The sequence below is a fragment of the Phocoena sinus genome, chromosome 6 (genome assembly GCF_008692025.1).
Source record: "Phocoena sinus isolate mPhoSin1 chromosome 6, mPhoSin1.pri, whole genome shotgun sequence".
NCBI lineage: Eukaryota > Metazoa > Chordata > Mammalia > Artiodactyla > Phocoenidae > Phocoena > Phocoena sinus.
Genome location: NC_045768.1, coordinates 37,694,545 through 37,722,523, shown reverse-complemented (window position 1 = coordinate 37,722,523; position 27,979 = coordinate 37,694,545). Strand labels below are relative to the sequence as shown.

The 27,979-nt window shown below is 45.5% G+C and overlaps 1 protein-coding gene across 1 annotated transcript; it reads left to right on the top strand.

Moving 5' to 3' along the window:
- Window positions 1–27,976, top strand: PHF24 (PHD finger protein 24). The gene is made up of 8 exons (XM_032635425.1): window positions 1–144; window positions 17,023–17,404; window positions 18,047–18,232; window positions 21,613–21,691; window positions 21,978–22,183; window positions 22,529–22,689; window positions 23,009–23,104; window positions 23,431–27,976. The coding sequence occupies exons 2-8, from the start codon at window positions 17,027–17,029 to the stop codon at window positions 23,525–23,527; spliced, it is 1,203 nt and encodes a 400-aa protein (XP_032491316.1). The 5' UTR covers window positions 1–144; window positions 17,023–17,026; the 3' UTR covers window positions 23,528–27,976.
- Window positions 27,977–27,979: the final 3 nt, after the last annotated feature.

The window sequence follows — 27,979 nt, the reverse complement described above, 5'->3', positions numbered from 1 at the left end:
GCTTCACCCTGGTGTTCCGCTCGCGCAGCCTGCTCCCGGCGCTCGGCCGCAGCACGCCGACTCCGGAGCGGCCATGGGCTGCGCGGGGCCCGCGGTGTAGAGTCCGCCAGCCCCGGACCCGCATCCCTCACCCTGACAGTCCCGGTAAGCGGGGGCGGGGGCGGCGGGGACCAGGCAGGCACCGTGAGGGGCGGGTCTGCGGGCAGCGGACAGCCCTCCGTGGACTCAGAGGTGCTGTGTGGGAGCCGTCCCGAGGGTCTCCCTGTGTAAGTGGATGAACCCCGAGTATCCCTGCCTCTACCCGTTGGGAGAGTCCCGGAGGCGGTGTGCGGAGCCGCCCCCATGGAAGACCCCTGTGCGAGTGGAGATTCCCAGGGCTCTCTCGGCATTTGCTGCCACGGGGAGGCCCAGTGTGGAGGACGCCATCCCCAGAGAGACTGTGTACCTACGGGAGGGCAAGGGTAGTCTCTGGTGTTGTCTCAGTAGAAGACCATTCGGGAACATAGGGGAGCCTTAGGGAGCCTGCACCGTGGGGACGGACCCCACAGAGGACCCGTGTATATAGGAGGACCCGAGACTGTGCCCTAGAACTGCCTGGAAGAAACCTCTGACTGGAAGGAGAGGATCCTGCCATGGGATCCAGGCCAGGAGTAACTTCCCGTATGCTCAAAGGTCTTTGGCTTTGACCTCCTTCAGGGCTCATTGTTTCCTAACTTGTATCTCTCCAGCGTGGTCGAGAGGCAGGGGTCCTGTGGGGCTGCGCCTTTGTCCGTTCGTCCCCCACCCCATTAGAGTTTGTATTCTCCGTGGTAGCCCAGTTGGCTCCAAGCTCAAGGCAGGAACTTCTCTCAGAGCACAGGGTGCAAGAGAGGGGAGGACCAGTAAGGCCTCTGAAGCAAAGAAAGGAGATTTGAGCCCCTGGGTTTGACCCTCAGGAAGAAAGCAGTAAAATCAGGTAGAATAACTGACTCAGCCAGGTCCTGTAAAGAAAATCCTTTGACGGAAGGAAAAAAGGATATGTAGGATTATTGAGCACCAGTGTGCCAAATACTAAACCAGGGATGTTTAACATCTCATAGAATCCTTACAACAGCCTTATGAAATTATCCCCTTTTAAACATTTGGCACTTTAGACTCAGGTTTAGCAATTTGCCCAAGGTCACAAAGCATGGAATCATGAAATCTGTTTTTCTTAGTTTATTTGGGTATCAAGGAGAGGCAGAAGCAAGAATGTTTATTTGTTAATAAATTGCATTAAGATACCAAGCACCGGACTTTGCAATAGTATACGCTCAGTAAATGTGATGATTAATTAAGTGGATGAAGACAGTTTAATTGGGGATGAGTGTGCTGTAGGAACTGATTTCCACTGAATCCCCAAATTTCAGGGTGTGGCTTCCTTCACTGGCAACCCTACTGTAATTATGCCTCTGGGTGGCTCTGCACTTAATTGGGTCTGGGAGAGGCCTCTGGGTGTAGTCTTTGACAGGACTTGCTCTGGGGATCTAGTGGAACCCTTCGGAGGATGGAGTATTCTGAGACTACCCTCCCTGCTTGCAGAATCCTTGAGGGAGAGGACAGAGAGACAGGATCACTTTTAGGAAGCATGACCTACAGTGTCTTTGTGGCCATCTGACTCCATGCACTAGCAGACATTGGTCCACAGATACCACTCAGGATACTTGCCCAGCAGTGCCTCTGCATGATGAGGAGGAGGGCAGGAAAGGCTCAGAGCCAAGGAAGGTTTATTGGGAGTCCATCGTCTGGGGAATGCAAAGGGTCTGTGCCTGACATAGCGATGCACCCTCATCTCACCCCCTGGGCTGTAGTAGCTTTCATTCCATCTGAATCCCAAGGGTGTGAATTTGGAGCCAAGGATAGACTCTGGTTTCTTGTCCAAAAATGGAGTGGTGAGGGAGCTAAGCAGTGGAATTCACCAGAGTATTCTGGAAGAGTTTTCCTGTTCCCCTTCCTTTCTCCTTCCACATAGCCAAACCTAGTGACATCCTCCTTTAACAGAGGTGGGTTCCCTGGGCTCCTGGGGTTACATAGTGAGAAGGGAGATCAGGCTTGTGAGAAGACAGAACAACCTGGGTGTGGCATCTCATGCACAGCTCAGTGGAACAAACTCTGACAAAGGCTGATATTGGTTAAGCACCTGCCCATTAGAGAATTGTTTATAATCCCCTTTCAGTTCAAACACCTTTCATCAGTTTAACACACCAAAATAAGCTGGGATATATATCTTATTTAAGAAAATCAGAGCAAGCGTGCAAATATGATCTTTGCTCCGATTCAGAGATTTGTCACTGGGTTTTATTCCTAAACTGGTCTTTTTTACTGAGGGCTCTTGGTATCACACCCACTCATGACCCTGGAAAACTTGCTAGATGGCTCCAGGTGCTCCCCAAATATTGGACCTTGGATATCACTTCTTTGATGTCCAGCATTGGGTAAACATTAAGATTACAAAATCCTAAGAATACTGACTGTCTCCTCTAATCACAACGTGAGTCTGCAAATCAAATCATTCCACAGTGGGTATGAAGGATGTCACCAGGTGGCCTTAATCTTCTTTTTTAAAAAAAGCTCTCTCTAAAGAGAAATAAAAGGGGAGAGCATGGCTCACACAATTTCAATTGCATGTACACAAATGAGTCTGGATTTTTTAGCCTTTAGTCTTCCTCATCATCTCTAGCCACATTCTTATGGTTTTCTTCCTCCTACATTTGCCATCTTTAGACAATGCTTCCTCTTCCTCAAACACATAAATAGTAGGACCTTCCCCTGCCCGTTTCTCATACTCCTTGTATTTTTTCCAGTACACCTGTTCCTAAGTGGATCATATTTATGCAAAAAGTTTCCTTTCTTTTTAGCTACAGAATCTATTATCTTCCAGTCCCACATGCTTTTCTCCAGCAGTGCTCTTGGTTTCTGCTATCTTCATTTCCCAAATTGCTTTATTCATTTCTAATGAGAATATCATTATCTACTCCAACCCCTCAATCTTAAAGACCAAGTTCTGACAGAAAAGCTTACCAGCTTTTGACCAAGAAACCAAGACCATCAGTGTCCAGCTGGAGACATGACTATTTTTTCTATTATAACATCCCCCTTCATCCTTCCTCCCCTTCCAGTGGGAGAAGGGGTCCTTCCTCCCCTTCCAGCGGGGTCCAGAGACCCATATACATTTACTAAGTGCTCAGGGCACTATGCTAGATAAATATGAGAGTTCCTTGCCCTTGAGGTGTTCACATAGGATCAGTCTGCATTTCTCTAATCATTTACTATAAAAAGTAAGAAGAAAAAAGAGAAGTACAGCTTTACAGAGTATCTATAGGAATCATCATACAGTATGCCTTTTCCCAGGCATCACTGAAGCACCACTGCTGTTCTGTGCCTCCTCTGGCAGCCACGTCCTTAGCCCCCGTGCCATTGCCCTGCCAGAATTACTTCCGCCCATATACTTTGAGTGAACTGGCCACTCTTGGCTCTCTATGATAATGACAGTACCTTATATTTGGATAAAATGTGACAATTTACAAGCCCTCTTACATGATCTCATTTGGTTTTCAGAAATGTTTCATCTTAACTGTGGTCTTCTTACTAAAACAACAGCGTGTTGGTTGGCTGGCTGGTTTTCTCTCCTTTTTTTTGTTTCATTTCATTTTGTTTTGTTTTGTTTTGTTTTGTTTTTTGAGCCTCCTAATCAGGGTTACGGGTCTCCAGAGGGAAAGCCCCAATGATTTACTACAGCCTCTACCTACCAGCCCTTAGGCTATGAAGAGGAGTTTCCTGTTGGGTCCAAAGGCCAAGCAATGCACTCACTGGTCAACCCTAGGACTTATCAGGGCTGTCCTGCTACCTGGCCTTAGAAAATCCAATTCTCTGTGTTTTCTTTCCTCCCTGAAATCTAAATACATATTCCCTTCTAGACAAATAGTTTAAGCATACTACCTCAAACCAGTTCTTTGGGCTAATTCTTATGTGAAGGCAGGTTTCTTTGCCTATTTCTATCTAACACCCGGCTGGCTTCATACCATCTAAGCCATGATGGAGTCTCCATATAGCTCCATGCCTTGGCATGTGCTTTTATCTCTTCCTGGAATGCCTTTTTTTTCCTTATCCACTGGGGTAACTCCCACTCAGATTTCAAAATTTAGCTCAAGCAACACTTTTTTTTTTTAATCCTACACTTATGCCCCCTACACACGCACATACTCACACTGCTTTCTCACAGGCTGAGTGAGGTTCCATTTGTTCAATCTACCAACAGTTACTAAGCGCCTAATTTGTGCCTAACACATAGTAGGCTGCACTCAGCAAATATTTGTAGAATCAACAAATAAGTCATGATAATTAAGGTGTAATGAGTGCATTAAATGGGGCTGAATCTGTGCTTCAGGGCCCCAGAGCAGAGAACAGGGAGTGTCTCTCCATCTTGCTGAAAAGCTCTGCTTGCTAAGTGCAATCACACCAGCCAGTCACTGATGGTGTGCTATTCCTTAACTGTTGCTCTGCTTCTGTGGGAAGCCTGCACTGTAGCTTCTCATGAAGACCCATCCCAGGCCCCTAGAGGCTAAAGATCATGCCATAATTTTGTCCTCATGTTTATTAGAGCTTTTGGACTTCCAATAAATATTAAACAACAACAGCACCTCCCTCACGCCTCATTCTCTTGAGCTGAGTCCAAGAAGACATTTTTACTCAGTCTTCAGCCCTCCTGCTCCTTGGGATTCTCAGAAGAGTCCTGTGCAGTCAGGGGTGACTGTGTCTTCCTGGGCTGACTGAAGCCAGTGCCACTGCACTGGATAAACAGAGGAGACTGGAAGAAGACAGGGAGGTATCAGTTAGACCCCTTTAGACATGAAAACTAAAAGTAGCCCATAGGCTACTGCCAGGCAACAGAATGGCTGACTAGAAACAGGCTCCAGGAGCACTGTGGTGAGGCAATGGATTCCTAAAGCAGGACCAAGATACTGGAAATCAGCCAGACTATTTCGGGCTTGAATTCCTCAAAGACGAGCAGAGGGTAAGGAGACTCTTTGATAATTTTTGTTTAAAGTCTCTAGATTGATATCGATGTGCACAGTGAACTTAGGGTCTCTGCTGTGCATTCTGCATTTTGTAGACCCTGGTTCTGCTGGTTTTCCATACCCTTATGGCTAATCACCTGCTGTGTTAGGTACATGGCTTCCTTGAGGCTCTCAGACAACCTTTTAGGCACATGCTATACCTGGAGCCAATTGTCAACCACCTTGAAATTTTTCACCCTTATTTGCAGATGCTGCTCATCTCATGCTAAATTTCTCCAGCCCAAACCCAGGAGGGAGGAGATACACTTTTAAGTTTACTGCACGTGCCCTCAGGGCAGCTGCCCTCCTGTCGGCCAGTTCACAGTGCCCCCAGGACACAGCATAAATGCAGGGGACTGTTGACTTTGGTAATATTAGTCTCTCTTTTTTTATAATTGTGGTTGTGGAAACTGGCCAAATTCTAAAATTCTGTAGCTCTCTCCTGTGGTCAAAGAAATCACCCATAACTACTGTATGGTTACCTGTTCTCATCCCTGCTAGCCCTGAATCAGCAGATAGGGTCCCCTCTGGGGAAGCAAAGTAGATGTGATGAGATGAGTAGGTGACTGTATAGTTTCTAGAATTGTGTTCTGAAGATTTGGTCTGATCAGTCTCTCTGGCCAACTTTGAGGAAGAGAAAAGGTAGTGACACCATGATCTCAAACTTTTTATGTTGCCTAGTTATCTCTGCAACATTCGTTGAACCAAGATTTATAGAACACATACTCTGTGGAAGGCAGTGGGAACCATCTAGACTTTTCTCCTTCTCAATCTCAGTGAAAAACTGGGATTCCTTTTTCCATCTGCTCAACCCACTCTGGTTGTTTTCCCCTGTCTCCCAGCTCAGAGGTTTTCTTTGCCTTGTCCCTGCCTAGGGAAGCCTTCATAACCTCCAAACAATCACTTTTAGTTGCTTTTGAGCCTTTTTCAAACAGCTGCCATTCCCATACCAAGAATCAGATGAAAGCAAGTAAATGTGCTTTACATTTAGCATGCCCAGTGAGGAGACTCCTGCCTGTTGAGAGGCTCCTCACAGCCAGAAGTCTTTATCGAGATCTTTGGAAGAGGTTCCCTAGCTACCTTCCTTTTCCTTATTTTGCCACCAGCTCCTGCTGTGGAGCAGCCCCTCCTCCTCTTACTCCCACCACTTTGCCCTTATAAATCATCCCACTGCGTTGTAAGCATGTGCTCTGCAGAGAATGGGTGTGTCTTGCACGCACACATTTCAAGCTGCCCACATATGTCTTACTGCCTGACAGATTCATCTAGACAGACTTCTCTTCCCTGAAGAAAGTTTCTGGTTGTCATCTGTTTTCATTTCCTCCAGACCGTAGAGTCAGAGAGCCCTGTTCTACCTCATGTCCCTCTTATTCACCACCACCTGCTCCTGCTCCTATGAGGTTTTCTTCCAAGCCTTCCCTAGGTTCTACAAATCCTCTGACAGTCACATCATTCTTGGGACAATGTCTATCCCTCTTTCATCCTTGTTAGGGAGGCAGAAAACCCCAGTTCCACCCATCAGCCAAAGGAGTAATCATTAGATATAATTTGTGGCATCTTTGCAACTTGATTTCCTTTTAACTCACTCTTCTTCCTAGGACTCCTTCCAGCACAGCGGAGGCCAGGTTTTTCTCATCAGGCATTTGTTTTTAACTCCTCACTAATCAGGACCACTTGTTTCTCTAGAAATTAGAACTGATTTTGTTAATTTTTCAAACACCCCAGGTGCACATCGTGGATATTTCAGCATACTTGCTTTTAATCAAGGTGTCTTTTGCATATAGTTTCAATCCTCTCCATTAAGGATTAAGGGGTTTTAGCCTCACTCTTAAAGCCTAATTCTGTTGTGTCCTCACAATTTACTCTCAAAATCAAAGCCTTGTGATGAAAATGACTTGGGGTCTTGTTTGGATTTTGATGCCTTCTTTTTAATGGCTCTGCTCTACATTTGCTGCCCTTATGGGCATAAAATGGCCTAGAAAACTGAAGGGGGAATAGCAGTACTCCAAGATCCTGTGATCAGGGCTAGAAAGTAGTTTTTTTATTTTTGTCTGTTTGTTTTGCTGGTAGGTGTTATCTTCAGTCTTCACTGAAATTCCTTTGAAGATAAACTCCAAATCCACTGCAGTGACATCATTAACAGTTGAGTAGCTTAATAGTGATTCTTTGTATCCTTACAGAGAGTAGTGGTTGTGCAGGACTGCAGTGTGTTGGGATATGCTTGTGGTTAGTTTGCCAATACACAATGAGTCAGGTCACTTACAGAGTAACCCTCCTAATTGGCTGGGCTTTGTTCAAAACTCTTGTTACATTATCTGAAAAAGCCAGTAAGAACCAAATGAATACCATTGATTTTCCTCCAGTGAATCATTCTTGAAAAAGTGAATTTCGTATGGTTATTCCAGGTCTACAAATAAGTGTTTATCAACCTTTTTTTTAACCCATGCCTTCTAGCTGATAAACATTAATGTCGGGACTTCCCTGGTGGTGCAGTGGTAAGGAATCCGCCTGCCAATGCAGGAGACACAGGTCCAATCCCTGGCCCGCGAAGATCCCACATGCCATGGAGCAACTAAGCCTGTGCACCACAACTGCTGAGCCTGCACTCTGGAGCCCGCCAGCCAGAACTACTGAGCCCACATGCCACAACTACTGAAGCCCACATGCCCTAGAGCACAAGAGAAACCCGTGCACCGCGACTAAGAGTAGCCCCCACTTGCCACAGCTAGAGAGAGCCCGCGCGCAGCAACAAAGACCCAGAGCAGCCAAAAACATAAATAAAATTAAAAAAAAATTTTTTTAATTAATGTCTTATGACTGCTCCCTAAAACTTCTACTACGACTTCTAGGAGGGGGCTGCCTCCAATGATTTGGAAAGCTAGCACCTTCTGTATCTCCCCCAGGAACCAGGAGGATACTGTCAAGCTCTGCTGTTTTGTTGTCCATGTTACGGAAAAAAAGTAATGGCTTTTGATATTTGCTTTCCAGATATAAATATATTATAATTTATATGCTTTTTCAATCCACTATTTCTTCCCTCCTCCTGGAGTTCTGATATATAAACCCCTATATGCCCCAGGATCCAGCCAATGTGAGTCATTGCTCTGATCTTTATGTTCGTACTGGATTAAACCAGTTTTTTCTCTTTATTTTTATAGCATGAATATATCACAAGTTATCCAATAATTCTCCTACTAAGGTTATTTCCACCTTTTTATCACTGTGAAAAATGCTTTGATAGGGACTTCCCTGGTGGCGCAGTGGTTAAGAATCCATCTGCCAATGCAGGGGACACGGGTTCGAGCCCTGGTCCAGGAAGATCCCACATGCTGAGGAGCAACTAAGCCCATGAGCCACAACTACTGAGCCTGCATGCCTAGAGCCCGTGCTCTGCAACAAGAGAAGCGACTGCAATGAGAAGTCTGCGCACTGCAACGAAGAGTGGCCCCCACTCGCCACAACTAGAGAAAGCCCGCATGCAGCAACAAAGACCCAATTCAGCCAAAAATAAACAATAAAATTTTTTTAATGCTTTGATAAATATTCTTTTAAATATGCCCACAGGTAGAGGATCAAACTCTTGTATGTAGCACGGTTTTCTTCATTCAAAAGTATATTCATATCAGTCCAGATCTGCTAGACCGTCCAACCACACAGACTCTAAAGACAAGCTTGAGAATTCTATTCTTGCGTCACTCCAGTCAAGGGGAAAGCTTACCTTATACCCCACAATGTTGCCCTTGTCTTTCAGAGGTAACTATCTTTAAATCAAAAGACAAAAGCATAGTTCTCTAATCAAAAAAGTATAGTGATTCTAAGGCTGTGTTTTTCAAATTGCCAGTCCGGACCCATTACAAAGTCACCAAATCATTTTTTTACGATCTTTTTCTTATGTGGACGATTTTTTTTAATATTTATTTATTTGGCTGCACTGGGTCTTAGTTGCAGCATGTGGGATCTTTTAGTTGCAGCATGTGAGATCTTCATTGCAGCATGCTGGCTCTTAGTTGCGGCATGTGGGATCTAGTTCCCTGGCCAGGGATCAAACCTGGGCCCCCTGCATTGGGAGCGCAGAGTCTTAACCAGTGGACCACCAGGGAAGTCCCTGATGTGGACCATTTTTAAAGTCTTTATTGAATTTGTTACAGTATTGCTTCTGTTTTATGTTTTGGTTTTTTGGCCGTGACACGTGGGATCTTAGCTCCCCAACCAGGGATCAAACCTACACCCCCCACATTAGAAAGCAAAGTCTTAACAAATGGACCACCAGGGAAGTCCCTCCTCAAATCATTTTAGAGAGTCACTATCATGATTGTTTTAATGAACTAGGATAGAGAGGATAGAAAATATCTGGGAACATCACATGTAGTAAAATTAGGATTCTTTCACAAAACTTTGGGTTCAGTTATAGGTCTATGAACATGTGTTTATAATTTTGTGTGTACAGGGTCACATCATAAACTATACTTCTTACTATGGGTCACAGTCAAAAAATGTGAAAAACATACCACAGAAAGTTTTCTGAGGAAAACACTGTGGCCTTGGAAATAGTAATTGATCATGAGGAAGGTTTGCAGTGAAGGGCTGGGTGTTAGTTTTGCATTCTCCTTGACGTGGTATGCCTGTTCCTCTCGCTGTAAGTTGGGGACCCGCTTTTCCACCTAACTGTAGAGCACAGCCAGTATGCATAAGCCATGTGGGCAGTGTCCGCAGACCGCAGGCCTGGCCTCTTCAAGAACCCCCTGGATCCACAGCCTCAGCAAAAGCTCTAACATACACACACTCCCTTCTCCACCCCTAGCCCCATTGCCACCCAAGGCTTGATACCCTCAGTAGGTCACATGGACTTTTAAAAGAATATGGGAAAGAAGCATTCTAAATGCTTGACTACATATTCCAAGCATACGCATTAACAGATAGAGAACTGAAGCCCAAAGCAGTAAAATAACGTGTCCTGGGTCACAGCAGATCCAGAACTAAAACAAGTCACCAGGTTGCCTCTGTGACTTTTTAAATTATATAATTAATGTACAAGGTAGGAAAATTAGAAAAAAAAGATTAACAAAAATATGAAAAAACATGCATTCTTATAAAATTAGATCATAACATGAGCATTTCTGTAACTTGCATTTTTCATAAATATGCTCATATATTTTGAACATCTTTCCACATTAATAAATTTACTTTTACCTTAATGTTTTTCATATGGTTCATTCTTCCATTGTACTATAATTTAACCATTCCCCTATTGTCCCATATTTGTTTGCAACTGAGGAAAAGAATGAGTTTTTCATCACCTTAAACAGTTTCCTAATTTGATCAGTAAATCTTTCCTTGAACTTCCCTGGTGGCGCAGTGGTTAAGAATCCGCCTGCCAATGCAGGCAACATGGGTTTGAGCCCTGGTCCGGGAAGATCCCACATGCCGCAGAGCAACTAAGCCCGTGCACCACAGCTATTGAGCCTGCACTCTACAGACCACGAGCCACAACTACTGAGCCCGCATGCCACAACTACAGAAGCCCATGTGCCTAGAGCCCGTGCCCCACACCAAGAGAAGCCACTGCAATGAGAAGCCTGCACACCGCAAGGAAGAGTAGCCCCCACTCGCCGCAACTAGAGAAAGTCCACACACAGCAACGAAGACCCAACGCAGCCAAATAAATAAGTAAATAAATAAATAAATCTTTCCTCAATAAATCTCCTTTGCCACCATCCTGTAAATGACAGTCATTTATTCAAAGCAAATATTCTTTAGTCATATATTTTAATTTTACAAACAAATTTTACAAGTGGGGAGAGGGGATCTTTCCTTTCTTATCAGTAGGTTTATAAATTTTAAAATATGGGTTGGGTTTATTTGATAACAAGTGATGGCAGGGCAAGCACCGAGACAGGGTAGGAATTTGCACCACGGTGGCACAGAAAATAGTTGTTTCTAGAAAGAAGACGTGGCTGTCATCAGATTTTATGAGTATTAAGACTTTATTGAAAAATCAGAAAGACTTATTCACAATTAATTAATTGGGAAATATTATTAACTGCCTTTCCTATTTTAGACATATTGCTAGGCAGTGGAGACAGGTACTGCACATGGTAAAACGATCTAAGAGAGGAAACTGACACTGATGATAATCATCCTATTGAATATGTAATAACAAAGATGAGTGTTCTAGAGCAGAAGAGCATGGTGCCGTCAGCACACCTACCTGGCTTGGGGAAACAGCAGTAACTTCCATGAGGAAGCACTATTTGAACTGAGCTCTAATAAGGGGAAAGGAATGTTCACAGGTCCAAAATAGAGGGAGCATGGAGACTTCTCTTGTGACGCAGGGGACAGAATCTGCCTGCCAATGCAGGGGACACAGGTTTGAGACCTGGTCTGGGAAGATCCCACATGCCACAGAGCAACTAAGCCCATGCACCACAACTACTGAGCCTGTGCTCTAGAGCCCTCGAGCCACAACTACTGAGCCCAACTGCCACAACTACTGAAGCCCATGCGCCTAGAGCCCGTGCTCTGCAACAAGTGAAGCCACCACAATGAGAAGCCTGTGCACCAAAACAGAGTAGCCCCCACTCGCCACAACTAGAGAAAGCACGCACGCAGCAACAAAGAACCAACACAACCAAAAATAAATAAATAGATTTATAAAAAATAGGGCTTCCCTGGTGGCACCGTGGTTGAGAGTCCGCCTGCCGATGCAGGGGACATAGGTTCGTGCCCCGGTCTGGGAAGATCCCACATGCCGTAGAGCGGCTGGGCCCGTGAGCCATGGGCGCTGAGCCTGCGCGTCCGGAGCCTGTGCTGCGCAACGGGAGAGGCCACAACAGTGAGAGGCCCGCGTACCGCAAAAAATATATATTATAATAATAATAATAATAGAGGGAGCATGGCAAACAAAGACTGAAAGAGCAGTTTGGTTAGAACAGAGTAAAGAAGGGACACCAGACCGAGGAGAGCCTCACAGGCCATAATAAAGAAACTAATTAGGAGGACTTTATCCTGAAAGCTTTGGAAAGCCATTGAAATGTTTTAAGCAGCAGATAACATATCAGCTGAATGTCCCAGAGACATCTTTAATTCAATACATACAAAATCCAATTTCATTATTCCTCTTTCTTATTTCCCAATTTCTGTAAATGGTACTACCCTTCTTCTTGTTAGTCGATTTAAGACTGCCCTCTAAATCAGGCAGAGATAGGCTGTATGAAATATGAAATACTGTATGACTTCACTTGTGTGTGAAATATAAAAACATTGAACTCACAGAAACAGAGAGCAGAATGATGGTTGCCAAAGGCTGAGGGGTGAGGGAAATGGAGGGATGTTGGTCAAAGGGTACCAACATTCAGATATAAGATGAAAAACTTCCAGGAATCTAAGGTACAGCATGTGACCATAGTTAACAATACTATATTGTGTACTTGAAAGATGCTGTGAGAGTAGAGCTTTAATGTTCTCACCATAAGAACAACAACAAAATGGTAATTGTGTGAGATAAAAGATGTGCTAACTAATTAGAGAAAGAAGAACAAAAAACCCCCAAAGTTAGCAGAAGGAAAGAAATCATAAATATCAGATCAGAAATAAATGAAGGAAACAATAGCAAAGATCAATAAAACTAAAGGCTGGTTCTTTGGAAGATAAACAAAATTGATAAACCATTAGCCACACTCATCAAGAAAAAAGGGAGAAGACTCAAATCAATAGAATTAGAAATGAAAAAGGAGAAGTAACAACTGACACTGCAGAAACACAAAGAATCATTGGAGATTACTACAAGCAACAATATGCCAATAAAATGGAAAACCTGGAAGAAATGGACAAATTCTTAGAAAAGCACAACCTTCTGAGACTGAACCATGAAGAAATAGAAAATATAAACAGACCAGTCACAAGCACTGAAATTGAAACTGTGATTAAAAATCTTCCAACAAACAAGAGCCCAGGACCGGATGGCTTCACAGGTGAAGTCTACCAAACATTTAGAGAAGAGCTAACACCTATCCTTCTCAAACTCTTCCAAAATATAGCAGAGGGAGGAACACTCCCAAACTCATTCTACAAGGCCACCATCACCCTGATACTAAAACCAGACAAAGATGTCACAAAGAAAGAAAACTACAGGCCAATATCACTGATGAACATAGATGCAAAAATCCTCAACAAAATACTAGCAAACAGAATCCAACAGCACAATAAAAGAATCATACACCATGATCAAGTGGGGTTTATCCCAGGAATGCAAGGATTCTTCAATATACACAAATCAATCAATGTGATAAACCATGTTAACAAATTGAAGGAGAAAAACCATATGATCGTCTCAACAGATGCAGAAAAAGCTTTTGACAAAATTCAACACCCATTTATGATAAAAACTCTCCAGAAAGTAGGCATAGAGAGAACTTACCTCAGCATAATAAAGGCCATATATGACAAACCCACAGCCAACATCATTCTCAGTGGTGAAAAACTGAAACCATTTCCTCTAAGATCAGGAACAAGATAAGGTTGTCCACTCTCACCAATATTATTCAACATAGTTTTGGAAGCTTTAGCCACAGCAGTCAGAGAAAAAGAAATAAAAATAAATAAAAGGAATCCAAATCAGAAAAGAAGAAGTAAAGCTGTCACTGTTTGCAGATGACATGATACTATACATAGAGAATCCTAAAGATGCTACCAAAAAACTACTAGAGCTAATCAATGAATTTGGTAAAGTAGCAGGATACAAAATTAATGCACAGAAATCTCTTGCATTCCTATACACTAATGATGAAAAATCTGAAACAGAAATTATTAAGGAAACACTCCCATTTACCATTGCAACAAAAAGAATAAAATACCTAGGAATAAACCTACCTAAGAAGAGAGAAGACCCGTATGCAGAAAACTATAAGACACTGATGAAAGAAATTAAACATGATACAAACTGATGGAGAGATAGACCATGTTCTTGGATTGGAAGAATCAACATTGTGAAAATGACTGTACTACCCAAAGCAATCTACAGATTCAATGCAATCCCTATCAAATTACCAATGGAATTTTTTACAGAACTAGAACAAAAAATTTCACAATTTGTATGGAAACACAAAAGACCCCGAATAGTCAAAGCAATCTTGAGTAAGAAAAACGGAGCTGGAGGAATCAGGCTCCCTGACTTCAGACTACACTACAAAGCCACAGTAATCAAGACAGTATGGTACTGGCACAAAAACAGAAAGATAGATCAATGGAACAGGATAGAAAGCCCAGAGATAAACCCACGCACATATGGTCACCTTATTTTTGATAAAGGAGGCAAGAATATACAATGGAGAAAAGACAGCCTCTTCAATAAGTAGTGCTGGGAAAACTGGACAGCTACATGTAAAAGAATGAAGTTAGAACACTCCCTAACACCATACAGAAAAATAAACTCAAAATAGATTAAAGACCTAAATGTAAGGCCAGACACTATAAAACTCTTAGAGGAAAGCATAGGCAGAACACTCTATGACATAAATCACAGCAAGATCCTTTTTGACCCACCTCCTAGAGAAATGGAAATAAAAATAAACAAATGGGACCTAATGAAACTTAAAAGCTTTTGCGCAGCAAAGGAAACCATAAACAAGAATAAAGACAACCCTCAGAATAGGAGAAAATATTTGCAAATGAAGCAGCTGACCAAGGATTAATCTCCAAAATTTATAAGCAGCTCATGCAGCTCAATATCAAAAAAACAAACAAGCCAATCCAAAAATGGGCAGAAGTCCTAAATAGACAGTTCTCCAAAGGAGTTATACAGATTGCCAACAAACACATGAAAGGATGCTCAACATCACTAATCATTAGAGAAATGCAAATCACAACTACAGTGAGGTGTCACCTCACACCAGTCAGAATGGCCATCATTAAAAAATCTAGAAACAATAAATGATGGAGAGGGTGTGGAGAAAAGGAAACCCTCTTGCACTGTTGGTGGGAATATAAATTGATACAGCCACTTTGGAGAACAGTATGGAGGTTCCTTAAAAAACTACAAATAGAACTACCATAGGACCCAGCCATCCCACTACTGCACATATACCCTGGGAAAACCATAATTCAAAAAGAGTCATGTACCACAGTGTTCATTGCAGCTCTGTTTACAGTAGCCAGGACATGGAAGCAACCATCGACAGATGAATGGATAAAGAAGATGTGGCACATATATACCACGGAATATTACCCAGCCATAAAAAGAAACGAAATTGAGTTATTTGTAGTGAGGTGGATGGACCTAGAGTCTGTCATACAGAGTGAAGTAAGTCAGAAAGGGAAAACAAATACCATATGCTAACACGTATATATGGAATTTTTAAAAAATGGTCACGAAGAACCTAGGGGCAAGACGGGAATAAAGACGCAGACCTACTAGAGAATGGATTTGAGGACACGGGGCGGGGGAAGGGTAAGCTGGGATGGAGTGAGAGAGTGGCATGGACATATATACACTACCAAATGTGAAATAGATAGCTAGTGGGAAGCAGCCACGTAGCACTTGATCCAATCAAGTTATCAATTTATTCCTAAATTTCTCTATTTCCATAGTATCAAATCAACTCAGTATCATTCCTGCTGCCACCATTTCAGTTTAAACCCTGTACCTCTTGCCTGGACTATTATAGTAGCCTTCTAGTTGGTCTGAATCTCTCCTCCTTCCCTCTGTCACCTTTTTCCCCAAACAAACTGAGGATAACTTCCTACCCATCCTTCAAGGTCCATTCTGACTCCCAGTAATATGGTCTCACCTTCCTTTAGGCACTTCCAGCACTCTGTCTTACTCTTCTTTGAGTTCTGATATTAAGTAGCTTGAGTGATGAGACTCTGTTCTCCCATCTTCTATTTCCAATGATGAGCAGTCGGTACCTTGCATATAGTACTGTTCAATAAGCCTTGATTATGATGGATTGATAGCAAGGCTAAAATGGACTCTCTGCTCCACTTAGAACAAACATTCCCCAACTGAATTCCATTAAGACCCTTCAGGCTAGGAAATAGCAGACCAGCTTTGCAGTGTGCCATGTCATGCTCTCACTTTCCAATGCCCTGCTACTACAGAAGAAGAGCAAGAATAACATTCCTTTTTAACCTGTAAAGGATATGGACCTTTCTTGAACAGTTCTGAGAATCAAAGCAGAAAATGTGGCAGTGACATTAGTGAAGCCTTAGAAGTGTGAGAAGCACCTGAGAGCTTGTGATGAGCAGGTCATCTGTGATAGACAAACAGACCCATAAACAGGCATAGCTACTAATTAGAAGGAGCAAAGAAGTGTCTGAGACCTTGACCACATGGGTGAGGTGGCAGAGTTTCCTGGATGCCTAATTCAGGAGTCCTCTAAAAATAGGAGTTCATTCACTCTGACTCAAAAAGTAGGCGTTTGATATGGATTCTTGTGCACAGCACTTGTCAGAGGAGCATTCCTTCAGTCAGAATTCTGAAATGTGTAGCTGTAGTCTTGCTTTATGCCTTGGGTCATCTTTGGGAGAGACTTGGGCTCTGGAGTCTCCTACTGTCTCAAAGTATCGGAGGCCTGGGACCCCTAGACCTAATTGGCTTTGGGACAGGAAGGGAGGCAGAGATACCATCTCACATTTGTAGAGTGCTTTCTAGTCTACATGCACTGTTAAGCCCCTTTTCTGATGTTATCCTCATGATAGCCCTGTGAAGTGCGCTGAGCAGATCGCCCTCATTTTATAGACAGGAAAACCAAAGTCACAGGGCCAGTCAGAAATAGAACCAAGGTCTTCTGACTCCTTAACAAGTGCTCTGTCCACCCTGCCATGCTACTGAGTTGCAGAAAAGGGAGAAGCTATTTAATAGCGCTTGCCACTTAGGTGAATGGTTGAAACAAATTGCCCTAATATGGTCAGCCATTGACTGAGTCTGAGCCCCTCTGCTTTCTGTCCACAGAGCCATGGGGGTGTTGATGTCCAAGCGGCAGACAGTGGAGCAGGTGCAGAAGGTGACCCTGGCTGTGTCTGCCTTCAAGGATGGGCTGCGGGACAGGCCTTCCATCCGACGCACAGGTGAACTTTCGGGGTCTCACCGTGGCACGGTAGAGGGCTCTGTCCAGGAGGTGCAGGAAGAGAAAGAAGCAGAGGCAAGCACCCCAGCACTCCAAGAAGAGAGCGGTGTCAACCGTGCCGCCTGGGAGAGGCTCCGGGATGGGCGTGGAGTGGAGCCGGAGGAGTTTGACAGGACCAGTCGTTTCACACCCCCTGCCTTCATCCGCCCCACCCGGAAGCTGGATGATGACAAGCCTCCAGATATCCGCTTGGAGCCCAGAGAGCCTGTGAGTGTCCAGTAAGGGCAGAATCCCGCAGTTTTAGACCTTCTGGGGATCAGGGAGCAGGACGGGGAGGCCTGGGTATGGTTGAAGTGAGACTCAAAACCAGAAAGATGGAGCTGAGTCTTTGAATTTCTTCCCCAAGAATAAATGTTACATCCTGGATTTGTCTTAGTGAAAGACTTGAGGAAATGGGTGATAAGGAATTATACCATGGCAGCCCTCCCACCTAAGGGATAATACTGTCCCCTGTAGGAGGCATTTGGAAATTTGGGGTGGGGGTAGGGGGAGTTCAGGAAGGTCACAAAACTGGGAGTTGCTCCTGGTATTTGGTGCCAAGAAAAACAGGGATGATAAGGGTCCTGCAATGCCTGGGACAATCTCTCACAACAGATTATTCTTTCCAAAAATGCTAGTAGCATCCCTGCTCAGAAACATGATCACAGAGACCTGAGCAGCTGGAAGAACCTACTGGTTCTTGTCTTCAAGAGAGAAAGCTCTATTGCCATGACATTGGCTTCAGTTGGAGTTGTTCCTTTAGGCTGCTCCAGGGTCACTCAGCCCCAGGCAAGTAGCACTGTGCTTGGTGGCCTAGGATCCTGCTGCTGTGTTTATACATCCCTATACACTCCTGCCATCTTTCCCCAGGTTGTTAATGATGAGATGTGTGATGTCTGTGAGGTCTGGACAGCCGAGAGCCTCTTTCCGTGCAGGGTCTGCACCAGGGTCTTCCATGATGGCTGCCTGCGCCGCGTGGGCTACATCCAAGGAGACAGTGCCACGGAGGTGACTGAGACAGCAAACACGGAAACAGGCTGGAGCTGCCACTACTGTGTAAGCCTAGACTGCAGGGATGGTGGGCTCCTGCACTGCCAGGGATTTGGCACATTTCCTGGAGGCCCAGTCTTAGAACACTGGTTTCTAGGCAGTAACCTGAAGAGTATTCAGATTCGGGTCACTAGAGTTAGGACAGACTTTCCTTACCTCAGTACTATTGACGTTTGGGGCACGATAATTCTTTGCTGAGTGGGCTGTGTGCACTGTAGGATGTTTAGCAGCATCCCTAGCCTCTACCCATTAGACGCTAGTAACACCCACCCCCAGTTGTGACAACCCAAAATATCTCCAGATATTACCAAATGTATCGTGGGGGAACGAAATCGTTCCAGTTGAGAACCACTGAGCTAGAGGACTGAATGGGTAGGACGAGACCTAATTATTCACAACTAATTCTGCTTGGAGCGGTACTTACTCTCTGTTAGTCTATAGTTGTCATTCATTGTATTCATCTGAAAAACCAACCTGAAATCCTAACTGGCTTCCTTCCAATAGGGATGGATTCCATCCAAGGAAAACATCTTAGTCCTAAGATTCTCACTTGGTCTTCTACCTAAGTCTTAGGAGCATTTTTCTTCATCTCTGAAGCAATCATTTTGTGAATTAAGTAACAAAGGCCTGTTGATTCAGAACTTTGCAAATTATACATAAATGCTTCCAAATTTTGAAAAGATTAAAAGCCAGATTCATATCCCTTTCTCAGCACACCTGAATAGAGTTCAAGTCTTGCTTCATTGATCTGTTGCCCTGCAGATATCTTCATCCACTGATTTCAGAGTAAGGAGTATCTGCTGATGCCCTCTTCTTCCTACTGCCTAGGAGAAAGGAAAGATGTGCCACTTTCTAACAAATAACACTTTCTCTGTGGCTTGTCCATAAAATGAAGTATAGAAGAGTTATTTCCAGTCACTTAAAATACTTTCTCCCCAGCTGGAATATGCCACAGCACAGCCTGCTCTACAGGCAATCTTCTCTAGTCACCACTCCTCCAAATGCTAGCCTTTTCACTCACAGCAACTCTGCTTGGCAGTGTTCTGCTGATGTAGGACTGAGTGTCTCCTTCCTAAACCCTCAGGATTACACGGCTCCCTTCCTGGCTTTCTGTCACAGTCCTGCCTTCATTACCACCACTCTCCACAAGACCTTTTACAAAGACTTCTTCCAAGCTCCTCGCTTTTCTTTCCTTCCCTTCACAGCCAAGCTTCTTGAAAGGGCTTCATTATCTCCTTGTGGTTCCCCAACCACTTGTAATTCAGCTTCTTCATCCATCATTTTGCTGAATTAGCTCTTCTAAGGTCGCCAGTGACCTAACTGTCAAGTCCAGTGACCTTTTCTTAGGAATCTTTTACTTGATCTCTCTGATATATTTAGCACTTCCTTACTGCCCGCTCTTTTCTTAGGTTATGAGTATTTTTGTGAGAATTATTACACAAAATACAGAAACCAGAGAAAATAGAAAATCAATAAAATTCCACCTGACTCGTATAACCACTGTTAACATTACCTCCTACATTGTACAACTCTCTTCTCTTGGCTTCCAGTACCCTCTACTGATTCTCTTCCCAGGTTCTTCTCTGACCATTCTTTCTTTTTTTTTAGATTTTTTTTTTATGTGGACCATTTTTTAAAGTCTTTATTAAATTTGTTACAATACTGCTTCTTTTTTATGTTTTGGCTTTTTGGCCACGAGGCATGTGGAGTCTTAGCTCCACGACCAGGGATGGAACCCCACAACCCCCTGCAATGGGAGACAAAGTCTTAACCACTGGACCACCAGGGAAGTCCCGACCATTCTTTCTAAGTGCCCTTAGTTTCTTGTCCCAGTCCTAAATGCTGGTGTTTCTCAGGGTTCTTTTCCCACTATACTCTCTCTCTCTGGGTCTTCATCCACTTTGGTGACTACTCCACCATCTAAATACCAATCATTCCCAAATCTGTGGGTCCAGACCTAAATTTCCTGTCTCTTGGACTTATATCCATCTTGATGTCTCACAGGTACTTCAACATGCCCCCAAGTGAACTCATCTTTTTCCCCAAACCCATTCTCCCTCCCTTCCTTGTCTCTGTGAATAGTAATACCACCACCAGCCCGCAGTTACCAATCCCAACTCATTTCTCTCCCTCACCCCTCACGTCCAGTGAGTCAGCAGGTCCTATAGACTCTACCTCCTAATCTCTCTCAAATCTCTCCCCTTTTCTTCATTCTCATGTCTTAGTTTAGCCACTTATCTTTTCTTTATTGCAACAATTACTTAACTGCCCTCCATGCCTCCAGACTTTGCCCATCTAATCCATTCTCCACACAGCAGACAAAGAGCTGACTATGGCACTCCACACTTAAAAACCCTTCCATGACTCCCATTTGCCCTCAGAAAAAAAGGCCCAATTTGAGGGGCTCAATAAAGGGCATTTGAAGCACTTCACAGTCAGGCTTCTGCCTACCTCCCCTCCCTTATCTTTTATCCCCTCCCTACCCTCTCCCAAGACACACACACACACACACACACACTCTACATTCCAGCCATACTAAACATCACACAGTGTTAAGCACCATTGTGCCAAGCATATACTAGGTGCCCAAAAAGTGTTTATGGAAAGAATGGTTTGAGTTCTTCATGAAATCCACAAATGAATAGTCATGAAATGTCTGCTCCTGTTCTTTACTGGTACTTTAGCGAGAAAATGATCTACTATAAAGAATATTTGGTAGTTTAAAGACTGTAAGACTTTAAATTAATGCTAACAAAATAACATATCAGTGCTCTTTCGGAATTAAAACTTCCCTGGCACCACAAAAAAATTCACTTGGTTTTAGGAACTTTTTCATGATGGCATCTCTTTCAAAACCATTCTGGAGTTAAAGTGATACAACTTTAGGATTAAATAATTTTTAGAAATATGGAAACTGGAGTTAGAATTAAACTTTTTTAACTAAAATACTCTTTGAACACAGCCTAACACAGAAGCCAGATACATAAAATGGATAAAGATGGAGCTGCTCTGGTTGATGGAGCTAGGGATTCAGAACCCTGCCCACTTGCCCCCTTCTCCCTTGCAACAGCTTCCTAAGGCACCTCCAGAGAACCCCTAAGCTATCTCAGAGAATAATTCAAAAACCACTATTTTAGTAAAAGGGACTCAGGGCTGCAGCCAGGATATCTGGGTTCTGGGAAAGATCCTGCCCAGAGCTGGACAGCTCTGAGAAAGTCCTTTCCCCTTTCTGGGGCCTCAGTCTACCTGACTGTGAATGAGAGGCTGGGATTAGATGATCCAATAATTGCCTTCCAGCTGGTATACTATTTCCATCCTTCTTGATCCTTGGCCTTTCTTTCTTACTGGCCAACATGGCCACTGACTTAGTTCTTCCTCTTTTTCAGAACAACCTCAACTTGCTGCTAACTGAGGAAGAAATGTACAGCCTCACAGAGACCTTTCAGCAGTGTAAAGTTATCCCCGGTAAGGCTGCCAATTGAGAGAGCCAGGCAGATTTCTTCTTCATACTTTCTAGGATGAACCATGAAAGGAGTATTTCGGAATTTGTGGGGCAAGGGCATAAATGGGACGGTGTTCGCAAGCTGCTGGCCCACCACTGGCCACAGCCTGAGTTATCCTGGCTATGGAAACAAAGACTGGATGAGAGCTGTGGGTGGTGGGGCTCTGGAGGGTACCCTAGAGGTGAGTGCAGGTACTCCAGAGGCTGCGGAAAGGGTGGGCCTGGCTAGCACGGGGTGCCTCCCCACAGACTGCTCCCTGACGCTGGATGATTTCCTGCGCTACCGCCACCAAACAGCGAAGCGAGGGGACAGTGACAGGGCTCTAAGTGAGGAGCAAGAGGAGCAGGCAGCCCGCCAGTTTGCAGCCCTGGACCCTGAACACCGAGGACACATAGAGTGGCCTGATTTCTTGTCCCATGAGTCCCTCCTACTTCTACAGCAAATACGTCCCCAGGTAAGGGACACCTGGGGGTAAACGTCTGTGAGGTATTGGGTGAGAGACCAGGGAAACATGCCAGGCAGGTTGGAGGAGCACTGGGTACTCTCTGAGCAGGAACCAGTACCTGGAAAGGGCTCAGGTTCTATCCAGTGACAGGTGATCCAGTGCCTAGGCTGGGGAAACTGCCCAAGGAAGATTGGTTAGTGCTGGACCCCACTGCAAATGTTGGTGTTACCAGAAATGCTCTGGGCTGCTTCAAAGGGAGGGTGCAGAGGTGATGGTGGAGGTAGGATTCTCTGTGGCTTGACAGTTTACAAAATATTTTCACCTCCAGGTCTTAATATATCTCTTCTTCCCCAGAACTCTCTGTTAAGGCTTCTGACAGTCAAGGAGCGGGAGCGAGCCCGGGCCACTTTCCTGGCCCGGGGCAGCGGGAGCACTATCAGTGAGGCAGAGTGCCGCCGTGCCCAGCACTCTTGGTTCTGCAAACGCCCCCCAGATGCTTCTTCCTGCAGTGTCAGGTCTGCTCCCTACCAATCCCTGCCCCCACTCACGTACCCTCCTCCTTTTTCCATGCCAAATGGCCCTTGGTATGAAAGGTACCTACCTCCCTGTTTCTCCTGCCAGTTTCCTCAAACAGCCAGAAGATCCTCCTATGCATTAGACAGTGGACAGTGACTCCTACTGGCCACGGCATAGAGCAGCCTCTACTCCCAACTCCATCGCCCCATGTCAGAAAAGCCTGGACAAGCACATCCAGAGCTTTGGGTTCACCAGAATGTGGAAGGGGCCGGGCCTTTCAGTGGCCCACTCCTAACCACATGTCCTTGTGCCCAACAGCGTCAGTCATGTGGGTCCCATAGCAGACAGCAGCCCAGCCAGCAGCAGCAGCAAGAGTCAGGACAAGGCCCCGCTGCCCACAGAGCCTGAGTCCAGGTGAGTGACACCTCCTCACTGAGCTGTCTACACCCCTGACCCCTACAAACACACAAACACACAAACACACCCCCACCATCACCCCAAAACAGCAAATGCCCACCCCAGAAACCAGACTTCAAGAGTACACATTTGACCCCAGATCCATAGGGCCAGTGAGCCGGTCTGTCACCCTGGAAGCACAGCCTGCCATCACCATGTCACGCACAAGCCAGGGCTTCCCTGAGTTTTGCCCACCTCAAGCCATGCTGCCACTGGGAGCAGGTCTCATGAGCCTCCAGGCTCAGCAACCGGCCTCACAAACCTGTTCTTTGCTTCCACTCCAGATTTGTGGACTGGCCTACCTTCCTGCAGGAGAATGTCGTCTACATCTTGGCTGCTCGCCCCAACAGTGCAGCCATTCACCTGAAACCCCCAGGATAGCATGGAGCAGAAAAGCTCAGTTTGGGGACAGTGGCGTTCTCTCCCTCCTTTACTTTCTCCCTTCCCCCCACCAACCTCTGGTACTGAAACTTATGGGGATGGAGCACTGGCCACATCTCAGTTTGTCACTAAACTTTATGGCACTGAAATCACCATTCCCATCACAACAGAGACAGTAAATGCATTGCCACAGGGAGAAGCCCTGGGAGCTGTGTCAGTATCTGCTCCTGGACCACCCCCTGCCCTCACAGCGTAGACTGGACCTGCCACTGCACACGTATATGTGTGCACACACATGCACACATACACACATGCCTAGTTGGCCATGCCTGCAGAGACCTGGTTCTTTTTGGTTGAAGAAGGACCAAAGTTCTTTCGTGAAGCCCTTGGTATAAACGAGGGGGTCTCTACTCAGCCCTTCTATTGGCCAGTTCTGATTCACAATAGATCAGTCTCTGGCCAAGTGATTCTTAATAAGGGGGCATATCAGACTCACATACTCTCCTAGAGATGCTGACAGGCTCCCTCTTCCCACACTGCAAATCCCTTCTGTGGTGAGCCACTGTTCTGGTAGGTGTGTACTATGTCCCTCAGGTGGGATGGGGAAATGGTTGAAAACCACCACTGCACTTATTATTTATTTATTATTTATTTAAATTCAATTCCTGGTGACAGAGAAGGCAACTAGTCTATGGGGTCCTAATTAGAAAAGGGAAGGCAGCCCCTCCCAGGGACCCAGAATTCTAGGAACCTCTCAACCAGGTCATTTCAAGTCGAAAAGTCTTTATTTAACAGAACAGTCCAAAACCAAGGTGAGCCATCCTGGCCCCTGTTTTTTAGGTGGGTGCTCATGGCCCAGAGCCCAGGGGCCTGAATGGAACAGGTATGATGGCAAGAGTCTCAGCCCTCTGGGTTAAGTGCTTCACCCAAGTCAGCTACCACAGAGACCCAAAGCCTGTGCTCCAATGAGGACAAGGCCTGGATGGAAGAGGAGAGAAGAAGGCTCATGCTTTTCTATTCTTCCAGCTCAGCTCAACTGCAGACCTAGAAAAGTGTGCCATGGTATGGAGTACAGAGCCAGCCTTTTTCATAGCCCAGGAAAGAGCAACTCCACAGAAGCCCCCAAAAGGGATTCCTTTCAAACCACCTGACAATGAGGATAAGACACTGGAGCTAAGAAGAGGATTTGCATCTCAACTCTTTTGAACAGAGAAAGTCCCAGCAAAGCCTAACAGAAGGAAGAGGTGTTCCCTTCTCCCTGTTACTGAGATATGGCCTGAGTTGCTGCTTTTCCCCATTGTTCACTACATGCCCTTCCCTACCAGCTTAGGGCCTGGTCCTGGCATGGGAAGACTTTGGGGGCAAGGAGAGGCTGCCAGAAGGCCACCAAGCCTGGCCTCCCAGCCCCAGCTGTCCTTCCTAAGTTCTCATTAAATTCCCCATTCAGTGTATGTTACAGGTAAGCACAGGCCCTGGAGTTCAAGTTTCTGTTTCCAAGCTAATGGCTTAGGTTAGCCAGTTCTGACAACCAAGAGTTATTTGAGAGGGGGTTGGCTCAGTCATGCAGAAGTTAACACAACCCCATTGCTCAAGGCATTTCTATAGAAGCAGCAGCATACAGCTCAGTGCTGCTCAGAGGAAGGCACGGAGCTGTAACCTGGGGCATGGTAAGAGCACTATATGGTCTCCTCCCTTAGAGTCAGACCTAGAAGCCAGGTAAGAGGCTTCTGAGGTTGGATTATTTAGGACTGAAAGGAAGCATACAGAAGATGAACTGGGTTCATGTGTATGGCTCTGAACATTTCAAAACCCCCAGTTCTTTGTAAATACTCCATAGCCATACTCCTAAGACTAATCAGTAGGAGGGGCCATTATTCAGTCCAGCCAAAAAAAGAAAAAAAAAAACAAAAAAAGAAAGAGAAAGCATATGACTTTTGGGCCCAAGGACTGCATCCGAAGCAGCCAGCCCTGGGGTTTTGCACTGAGATTAAAGCACATTAAGCACAAGGGCTTTTGCTTACTCTCGGGCAAATCACCTTCTATGTCAATGGCCTTGGGCTGCTTGATCTCATGGACAGGGCATTTTGAGTAAAAACAAGGTCTGGGCTTTGAGAGCTCGGTAGCTTTTTCTCCTGCCTCGTCATCAATCAAAAGGATTGGCAGTCCATCTTCTTGTTCCCTGATCCTTCACAGACCAAGGCAATGCCTACCTCTCTGGAGCTGCAGCTTCTAGCTTTCTGTGGGTGAGTGGTAAAGACTGGGGGCCACTGGATCAGGCCAGCTGTATCCCAGGGCCTGGCAAAGCAGACCCCAGAGTTCTTCCACAACAGGATCTGGCCCATTTGGGATCACCCTCTCCCTATTCCAGGGCGGCAAGCTTCCTTAGTGGGGGCGTGCTGCAAAGGGTCCAGGGGACATTGCCCTCAGCAAAAGACAGAGTGCCCAGTCACAAGAATCCTAGGAAGCAGAAACCAGCCTCTTCTCCATAGGCATCTAGCTTTTTACCAAAGGAGAGGTTCCATTGCTCCCTCAGTCAAGAGTTGCAGAAGCTCTACCCCAAGCCCCCTTCTGAGACCTCCCTTTGCAGTGTCCTAATCCACGGGGCCCCCCTCCAGTACATAAGGAAATGTTCAAACTTGTATAAACCTAGTGAAGCCAATTTCCTTTCCTTTTCAAGCCCTTTCATCATTGTGACTGTCTGAAATTCTGCCAAGTACAGAAATTAGCGACTGACTCTGATAAGAGTATGAGAAAATGTTTCAGTCTTTTCTTCTTGGCTGCCCCAAATTGCAGAGATCAGTTCTTTTCCCAAGCACCACCTGCCCCACCCCCCAGCCAAGGGAGGCTGAGGTTACACAGATGCTCCTCTGAAGATTACTTGCCCTAAGTCTGTTTTTCACCCAGAAGTCCTCTTTTCCATGCTCAGATTTAAAGACAGGGGCATTTGATGACACGATGGAGCTTCAGGGACACAGGGTCAGCTGAGGCAATACCTGTGGCCATGTAGCCTCTTTAGGTCTGCTCCGTGGCTTCCTCTCCTGAGAGCAGCCTTCCCCAATAGATTCAGCCTCTGCGCTTTTGAGCAATGGGCCCCTTTGATCCCAGGGATGGAGCAGTTTCCTTACTCCTAGGTACTGACCCCTTTCAAGAGCTCTTCCTCTGAGGACAGCCACGGCTGAAGCTATGAGCACGTTGTCTCTTTCTGTCCTCAGCCTAAGCAACTGTGGCTGCAGGCCAGACACTGGCCTTTCTGGCCCTGGTGCTCCCTATGGGATGTCACCCTGGCCTTGTTAGAGTGGCCAAATATAGGGGTCCCCCATTCCTATCAACAGTATGGGAAGCACAGAATCAAACCACCTGGGAGGAGGGCACCTCTCTGGGGGATGGGCTCAGGATTGTGCCTAGGCCTCTAAGCCTCAACCTCAACCACTGCATGTCTCGTGGCTTCAGTAAAGCTGGTGCAAGAAACCCTAAAGGCAAGAGGGAAGCTCAGAAGAAGCTGTATGGCAGGGTCACAGGCCAGCCATGACCACCGCAGAGCCAAGAGTAACTTTCAGACAGGACTGGTGGCAGGCTCTAGTGATCCTGCAGGCATGTCCCCTTTAAACCAGCAGAGTAAAGGCAGGTACATACTTGGAGTTTAAAAGGCAAAACAACATTGATGCCAGAATTTCAGGACATCCAGGCAGCACCTGTAACCGTAACCCCTTTTTACCCCTCTATTTACAGTGGAATAAAATTGCTGCTTTCTCCATGCCACTTAGTTTGAATTGCCCAGAATCTCTCTCTGGGCCCTTAGCTAAAGCCCATACAACAGAGTTCTTGATTGGGGGATATTAATGCATCCTACCTGCTCCGACAGCCCACGCTGGAGTGGGGTGGGACTGGGCATTTTCTCTGCTGTTGCTTTTCTGCCGCCACTGCTTTTAGCAACCTTGAAAGAAAATGAATAGGTTACAGAATCTTCAATAGACCCCACTAGCACTAAGGAAAAACTTTCTTCCCTCTGGGCCAAATGCCCCGATGACCCAGATCATGGAGAGGGTGTCAGGTCTGCTCAGGCCAGTGACTAAGAATCCCAATCACATTCCGGTTTGTATAGCATGGGTTGGCATGACCACAGATAGGAACATCAATGTGTAAGGAACAAGGCCTTTCCATATCCATGGTGAAACGAAGGCCATCAAGCCTAGCCTCCTATAAGAGATGGCCTCCGATCTGTCTCCCCACCAAACACAGGCTTGTGAGAAGGGCTCTGAGAGCACTCAAGTAACAATGGAGGATCCAATGGCCTCTGGTCCCTTATGCCCTTCCTATGTGCTTTTCTGCGGAAGGTAACTTGACAGTAAGCTGAGGGGAACATCCTCAAGCCCTGTCTTCCCATCACTACAGCTGCATGCTCCTCCCCATGGCTCAGCCTTCACTCCAGAAGGAGCTGATGTTCCCAGAGGC